The sequence below is a fragment of the Pristis pectinata genome, chromosome 12 (genome assembly GCF_009764475.1).
Source record: "Pristis pectinata isolate sPriPec2 chromosome 12, sPriPec2.1.pri, whole genome shotgun sequence".
NCBI lineage: Eukaryota > Metazoa > Chordata > Chondrichthyes > Rhinopristiformes > Pristidae > Pristis > Pristis pectinata.
Genome location: NC_067416.1, coordinates 5,713,273 through 5,721,046, shown reverse-complemented (window position 1 = coordinate 5,721,046; position 7,774 = coordinate 5,713,273). Strand labels below are relative to the sequence as shown.

General features: G+C 55.0%; 1 protein-coding gene across 1 annotated transcript; it reads right to left on the bottom strand.

Annotated features, from left to right (window-relative positions):
• Window positions 1-2,084: 2,084 nt before the first annotated feature.
• LOC127576991 (BLOC-2 complex member HPS6) lies at window positions 2,085-5,878 on the bottom strand. The gene has a single exon (XM_052027836.1). It carries the CDS (start codon window positions 5,832-5,834, stop codon window positions 3,309-3,311), a length of 2,526 nt encoding a protein of 841 aa, XP_051883796.1. The 5' UTR covers window positions 5,835-5,878; the 3' UTR covers window positions 2,085-3,308.
• Between the last annotated feature and the right edge of the window lie 1,896 nt (window positions 5,879-7,774).

Genomic DNA, 7,774 nt, shown 5'->3' with positions numbered 1-7,774 from the left:
CCATGCTGACCATTGTGCTGCGTACACACTGGCTCCATGTTTCTGGCCTAACAACTATTTAAAAGCATTTCACAGGCTACACAGTGCTTCGAAGGTGTGAGGAGTATAACTGATCTTTTCCTTCCAAGTATTTAGATCACGAGCCTCTCCTGAGAGAATCAGCTGTCTCTGCCCAAACAATCCATAGGGCAGGCTGTTGCCCTTTTACAAGAATCATTTATTACTGCCGCCTCACTGTCCAACCTTTCCTGACTCATTTTCACTAAAGGTACACAGTTCCTTTTTAAAAAAAGAAGTGAAAGTCTAATGGGAAGCCCGGGCAAAACTCAGTTAATGGGCACAGATATTTACTTCCCTTCAAACCCAAGTACTCAATCTTCACCCCATTTAGTAGCTCATTGGCATCACTTTACACCTAAATGTTACACTGAAATAAGAATAGAGGTGGGGTTCTGTAAATTAAAAGCCTTTTTGACTTGGTGCCTCTGGTAGGAATTCTCTCCACACTCACAGGGGTGATACTCTGTCCGCCGACTGTAATCATTTCTATGTAAAACTAATCAGGAAGTTCCAACCTTATTGAAGAGGATCACGAGCCCACACACAATGTCCACAATTTGGCTTTAATTGCTATTAGCTGATCAGCTGACAACTGGCCAGTTGGGAAAGCAAAGGGGGTTTTGTGAGTTCAGAGACAGCTGTAATTAAAACCTTTTTATAATGGGGAGTGTTAACCTGTATCTATTATATATATTAATGTATGTGTGTAATTTATGTTTATGGTTTTCTTGTGAATGCTACTTATCTGATGCTCTGTGCCTGTGATGCTGCTGCAAGTAAGTTTTTCATTGCACCTGTGCACACATGGACTTGTCCATGTGACAATAAACTATGATCTAAATGAGTTTTGTTTTTAAAAGGAAGAGCTGCAACCTAAATTCAACACGAGTCCCTGCCCTGGGAGTGTGTGATGGGACAGTGTAGAGTGAGCTTCACTCTGTATCTAACCTGTGCTGTCCCTGCCCTGGGAGTGTGTGATGGGATGGTGTAGAGGGAGCTTCACTCTGTATCTAACCCGTGCTGTCCCTATCCTGGGAGCGTGTGACGGGACAGTGTAGAGGGAACTTCACTCTGTATCTAACCCATGCTGTCCCTACCCTTGGAGTGTGTGACAGGACAGTGTAGAGGGAGTTAACTTGTGCTGTAACAAAACTGGGACGATTGTTATCCCAACCATTGCAAGGATAAAATATTTTCATTAATCTTGAAAGGAATGACTTCAAACACCAAAAATTGGTGTCACCAAAATACTCATTTTATTTGGAGAAAAAGTAAATGTCTGATTTATACATTTGTATAAATATCCAACACTTGCATTAAATTATGTGCATGAGCAGTAACACTTATTATACAAGCTGTATTGATTAGAACACACGGCCAGGGTAATTGGCACAGAAGTGAATCTCCATATACAGAGATTTACACAGAGTTATCACCCACAGAATGGAAATGTAGGAGACATCTGAACTAGTGTTTCAAATCAGGGGCGATTGCCCCTTACGGGGTAATCATTAACAGTCTGATTGGGGTTTCCTCTCTTATGAAAGGCATCAACTCCTGCTGTGTCATAAGTGCCCAGCGCTCTACCATCCTGCAAATCATCACTCCCTTGGATAGTGAGTGTCAACAGCTGTAGTGCACCACACCGTCAACACACACACTTTCAGGGGTTTCATCAGCCACTGAGGAGCAGGGCCTCTGGTTGAGGTTCACCCCACCACCCCAATCATCTGAAGGGGACTGAAGCCAGCATTCCCATCTGTCCCTTGGGCTGCTTAGTCAGCACAACCAGATTACTGAACACTTAACCGGTTGATCCATAGTGGGATCTGCCTTAAACCAAGGCTGCTGATTTCTCCAATGTGATGACCCAGTTCCCAAACCTTGAGCGCTTTAATACTGATTAAAAACAAATTTCAGCACCAGACAAAGTGTTTCAAAGATTCAACATAAAAGAATGGAAAGTCCACAAGGAGAGACCAGGAGCAACTTTAACTCTGAACGTGAACTTGTGAAGAAGTCTTGGGGGGTGGGGGGGGCGCGGTTGCAAGAACCGTTGATAACATTTTTCCAGCAAACAGGGCAGTTTCAGATGAGTTTTACAAATAAAATTTAAAATCGGCCACGTCTTGTCTTGTTTCCCTCTCCCACAAGTCCAGAAAAGTATTGACCAGGCTCTGGATATTAGTCACACAAGTTGTTGCTGTGCACTTGTTAGTACAACAGGCTCCCAGCCGTGCGATGCCGTTGGCCGCCTCTCACTTGGTAACGAAGGACACGGAGCTGAAATGAGTTCGGTATTTTTCCAGTCATTTCTGCATCAGCCATGTACAGCAGGTACGTCCCCAGTCATGGGAGTAAACCAGTAGTCAAAGAATATCTTCACAGTACTGGAGGACAATTCTTCCCGCAATGAATGTACAGTCATGGTGCAACGAAATCAGTGGTTTCACCAAGGATTCCATCTTGCTGTTTCTGCTCAGCAGAACATCCGACCAGACAGCTCTCAATCGATCGGGGAGGAGAGCTAGGATCTCCAAACTTTGCCTGCTGCCAGAACGTCACGAGAAAATGGGCAGTAGTATGTCCCCCACAGCTGGGCAATCAACCACTGGCCCAGGAGAGGTTTCTGCAGGCAGTGGGTCAGACACATTGAACGTTGCAGTCTTGCTTTATCCCAACGCAAATACAATCTTAGTGAAAACACAACAAAATGAATGACATAAATTGAGAGAACGGTTTTCTTATCTGGGACAGGATTTGCATGACTCACTGATTTCACTTCAATCACCAGCTTCCAAACCCAATCTCCCGTTGTACCAAGCGTACCCAGTGAAGGTGAGGCAGCCACACAATGCAGGAGAACACACAGGGGTTATTTCTGCTTCTCCCAGCCTTTCAAGTTACAGAGCCCCAACATTCCCTGGCCAAACTCATCTCCCCTCTAATACTTTGGATACATTAACTCAGTGCCCAGTCCAGATCTGCATGATGTGGGGCTCACGGGTTTCAGGACAAAGGGAAGGAATACCACCACCACCACCACCCCCACCCCTAACAAATGGACGATGGCAACTCCCCACCAACGTGCGCATCTGGGCGATGGAACCCCTCACCCCGAACATCTGGGCAATGGCAACCCACCCTGCATACCCAGGTGGCCATGTGCACTGAGGCTGCCGGCCTGTTGACAGCATTACCTGGGGGCCTGCCTGCCCTCCGGTCTCAGAGGGTCCCCCCTGGGCCCCTCAGCAGGCCTCGCCGGCCGCTTTCTTCTCCCGGGGCGGTGCGGGCGGCGGGAAGACAGGCGGCTCGCCAGCCAGGGCCCCACTCTCCCTCTCCTCGGCCTGCACCAGCACCCGGGTGAGGAGGGGCCGCAGGAGGCCGAGGGTGAGCGGCCGACCTCGGGCGCCGGGGTAAGGCCGGGCCGGGGCCTGGGCCTCGGCAGGTGGCAGGGCATCCATCAGGGCCTGCAGCAGCTCGGGGGCGGTGGCGTCGGCCGGGCACAGCTGGCAGATGTCAGGCAGGAAAGGGTCGAGGTCCCGGCGGCGGCCCAGCTCGGCCAGCAGGGCGGCGAACAGCTCCTTCCTCAGCAGGGGCCCGCCGCCCGATGAGCAGCGCTGGGCCTCCTCCACCGCCCGGCTCCACAGGCCGCGGCCCAGCAGCAGCCTCACCGCCTGCAGCACCGCGTTGGGCCGCCGGCTGCCCAGCAACAGCTCCACCGCCGTCTCAGCCTCCACCTCGTCCCCGGGTTCGGGTCCCTTCCAGGTCGGCGGCAGCACCGACAGCGCCCGCTTGTAGAGCGGCGGCCCCTGGTAGCAGCGGCCGTCTGCCGCCGCCTGCTGCTGGGCCTGCTCCACGAAGCCGGACAGCCAGCCCCGCTGGAAGCGAAGCATCAGGCCGCAGGTCAGTTCAAAGGCGGCTGGCTGCTCGGGCGACGGGCCCAGCAGGGCCTTCCACTGCTCGGGGCTGGCCTGGGCCTCGGGCAGCCGCAGGGCCCGGCTTAAGGCCCGCCAGGCCTGGGCCGGGTAGGAGGCGCTGAGGCAGCGCAGGCCTTGCAGGGTCCCGGGCTCAGGCGGGAGCCGCAGCAGCCTCGCCACCTCCTGCCGGGCTATCTCCTCCACGCAGGCTGCCGCCTCGGCCTCGGCCGCCTGCACCAGCCGCCGCTTGGCCTGCTCCAGGCCGGCATAGTCTTCCACCTCCCCAGCCAGAGCGCGGAGGAGTTTGGCCTGGTTCTGGGGCCCGGTCCCCAGCCTCGGGCTCAGGCCCAGGCGACTCCGCAGGATGGAGCAGAGGACAGCCGGGGCTCGGAAGGCTGCCTCGCCCTTCAGCCTCTCCACCGTCAGCCGGCTGCGGCCCAGGCTCCGCTTCTGGTAGTAGTCACAGGCCTCCTCAAGCACCAGAGTGTCCGGGTAGCTGGGGCCCCGGGGGAGGCCACCACCAGGCCCGAACCCGGGCCCCAGGCTGTACAGGCCGTCCTCCGCCAGCGCCTGCAGCTCCCCTGTGTCCCGGCAACTCAACAGGGCCAAGGTCGGGCATTCCAGCGCTGTCTCCTCCTCCCCTCTGCCCGTCTCTGTGTCCAGCAGCTGCACCGTCCTGCCCAGGGCCCAGGCCAGGGTGCTGCCGCTCAGCTCCATCAGCAGCCTCTCCCCCAAGGCCTCGGCCGGCGGCCCCGGGCCCAGCAGCCGCACCGTCCCGTCGCTTCGCACCAGGCTGATCTCCCCGTTGCCGGCGGCAGCAGCCAGCAGCCCAGCTGGGGACGTGTTGACCGCCCACAGGTCCAGGGTTGGTAGGCCGGGCAGCAGACCCACGGCGTCTGCCACCAGCTTCCTGAAGTCGGTGTCCGGGGGTGACAGTCGCTTGGTGAGCAGCGGGCCACGGGCGAGGCTGGCCAGGGTCCAGGTGTCCGCCTGCGGTCTCCAGATCAGGATCAGCTTGTCCAGGTTACTCGTGCGGCAGGAGCGGGTGTTGTTGCCGTGGCGGTTGTCACCAACGGGGCTGTTGTGAGGACAGTTGCCAGGGATGGAGCTGTTGCTGGGGCTGTTGCTAGGACAGTTGCCAGGGATGGGGATGTTGCCGGGATAGTTGCCAGGGATGGGGCTGTTGCTAGGATAGTTGCTAGGACAGTTACTAGGGATGGGGCCGTTGCCAGGACAGTTGCCAGGGATGGGGCTGTTGCCAGGGCCGTGACTCAGGCCGTTGCCGGGCGCGTTACCGGGCAGCAGGTAGACGGCGTCCCCGGCAGCGAGCAGCCGGCAGGCCGGGCTGTTGTGCAGGACGATGCGGGCAGCGTCGAAGGCCAGGCCGGGCCCGAGGCTGCGGGAACAGACGCAGTACTGCCGGCTCTGGCTGCTCGGCCTCTCCTCGCACCAGGTGACCGAGTGCCCGTCCCAGGCGGCCGCCAGCACCCTGGCCCGGGGGCTGTGGCACAGCTGGAAGTCCCGCTGCAGCCTCCAGCCGGCGGCGGCCGGGACCCAGAGCTCGGCGCGGCCCAGCGGGGTGAGGAGGAGGACGGGGACGGGCCCGGGGGTCGGCGGGCCGCCGCCGCCCAGCTCCAGCACCTCCAGCAGCTGCTCGGCGGGCGGCAGCCGCCGGTCCAGCGGCCCGGCTCCGGCCCGGGGCTCCGGCTCCAGCTCCAGGCCCAGCAGCCGGCGCTCCCGCGGCAGGTAGAGGAAGAGGCGGCCGCCAGCGGCGCCGCGGCGGATCCGGGCCCCGGGCAGCAGGTCCCGCCAGGGGCCGAGGCCCGAGGGCCGGCGGGGCGGCGAGCGCGGCATCGACCTCCCGCTCCCGCTACTTCCGCGTCGCCGGCGCTTCCGGCTTCCGCTCCGGGCGGGGAGGGGGCGGGGCCACCCGCAACAACAACAACAACAGCTACAACAACAACAGCTACAACAACAACAACAGCTACAACAACAACAACAACAGCTACAACAACAGCAACAACGCGCCCCTGCAGCAGCATCAGATTTATTCACACTGACTTAAATTCGTTGTTTTGCGGCAGCAGAGGCATAGAATTACCATAAATTACAAAAAAATAATTATTTTTTTAACCAAAATAAACTTTATTCATAACGAAAGACAAACTATATACAATAATAAAACAGTGCAAACTTTTAAGATCTTTATTAGTCACATGTACATCAAAACACACAGTGAAATGCATCTTTGCGTAGAGTGTTCTGGGGGCAGCCCGCAAGTGTCGCTATGCTTCCGGCGCCAACATAGCATGTCCACAACTTCCTAACCCGTACGTCTTTGGAATGTGGGAGGAAACCGGAGCACCCGGAGGAAACCCACGCAGACACCGGGAGAACGTACAAACTCCTTACGGACAGCGGACGGAATTGAACCTGGGTCGCTGGTGCTGTAATAGTGTTACGCTAACCGCTGCACTACCGTGCCTGCCCATGGTGGTGGGTTTGGAAGGTGCTGGGTAATTAACTTATTATTATTATATTAATATTATATTAACCAATCAGTAGTGTTACTTTTTATAAAAACTGCAGCACCGATGCCACTCATGAGGCTCTCTGGGGTAATACCCCAATCCCGTATTTACAATATCTAAGAGGCTTCCTCACCTGACCCCGCCCCTCCCTCTCCACTGGCAGAAGAACCCGAAACTGTCGTCCTTCCCCAGTTGCTGCCAGAAACGTGGTGAAACTTGTGGGGCAGGCACGTAACGCTTTACAGCGCCAGTGACCCAGGTTCAATTCCGGCTGCTGTCTGTAAGGAGTTTGTACGTTCTCCCCATGTCTGCGTGGGTTTCCTCCGGGTGCTCCGGTTTCCTCCCACATTCCAAAGACGTATGGGTTAGGAAGTTGTGGGCATGCTATGTTGGCGCCGGAAGCGTGGTGACACTTGTGGGCTATCCCCAGAACACTCTACGCAAAAAGATGCATTCCACTGTGTTTCCATGTACATGTGACTAATAAAGATACCTTATCTTATCTCATGGCTGCCCCCCAGAACATTCTATGCAAAAAGATGTATTTTTGTTGTGACCTTGCACCTTATTGCACTGCATTTTCTCAGTAGCTGTGACACTTTACCTGTACTACCTCAATGCACTCTGTACTAACCCAATGTAACTCCACTGTGTAATGAATTGACCTGTACAATCGGTAGGCAAGACAAGGTTTTCACTGTACCTCGGTACAAGTCACAATAATTAACCAATACCAATTTCACTGTGTGTTTCAATGTACATGTGACTAATAAAGATCTTATTTAAAAAAAAGGAATAATGAGATAGTGTTCATGGACCGTTCAGAAATCTGATGGCAGAGGGGAAGAAGCTGTTCCTGAATCATTGAGTGTGGGTCTTCAGGCTCCTGTACCTCCTCCCCAATGGTGGTAATGAGAAGAGGGCATGTCCCAGGTGGTGAGGGTCCTCAGGCACCGTCTTCTTGAGGCGTCGTCTCTTGAAGATATCTTCAATGGTGGGGAGGGTTGTGCCCTTGATGGAGCTGGCTGAGTCTACAACCCTCTGCAGCCTCTTGCGATTCTAACCCTGTAGCACTTTGTAAAGCAGAGAGACCTTCTAGTCACACAAATTTGACAGCATTTCACAAAACCTTAAGCAGAGGCAGGTTTTAGAGTCATAGAGTTATACAGCACACCTCTTGTATGATAAAATAGACTCTTGATCTACCTAGTCATGGCTCTTGCACCTTATTGGTATTGGTTTATTATTGTCACTTGTACCAAG

Bases quoted from the DNA above. Each gene is read 5' to 3' on its own strand.
- LOC127576991 (XM_052027836.1), bottom strand. From the start codon at position 5,834: ATGCCGCGCTCGCCGCCCCGCCGGCCCTCGGGCCTCGGCCCCTGGCGG.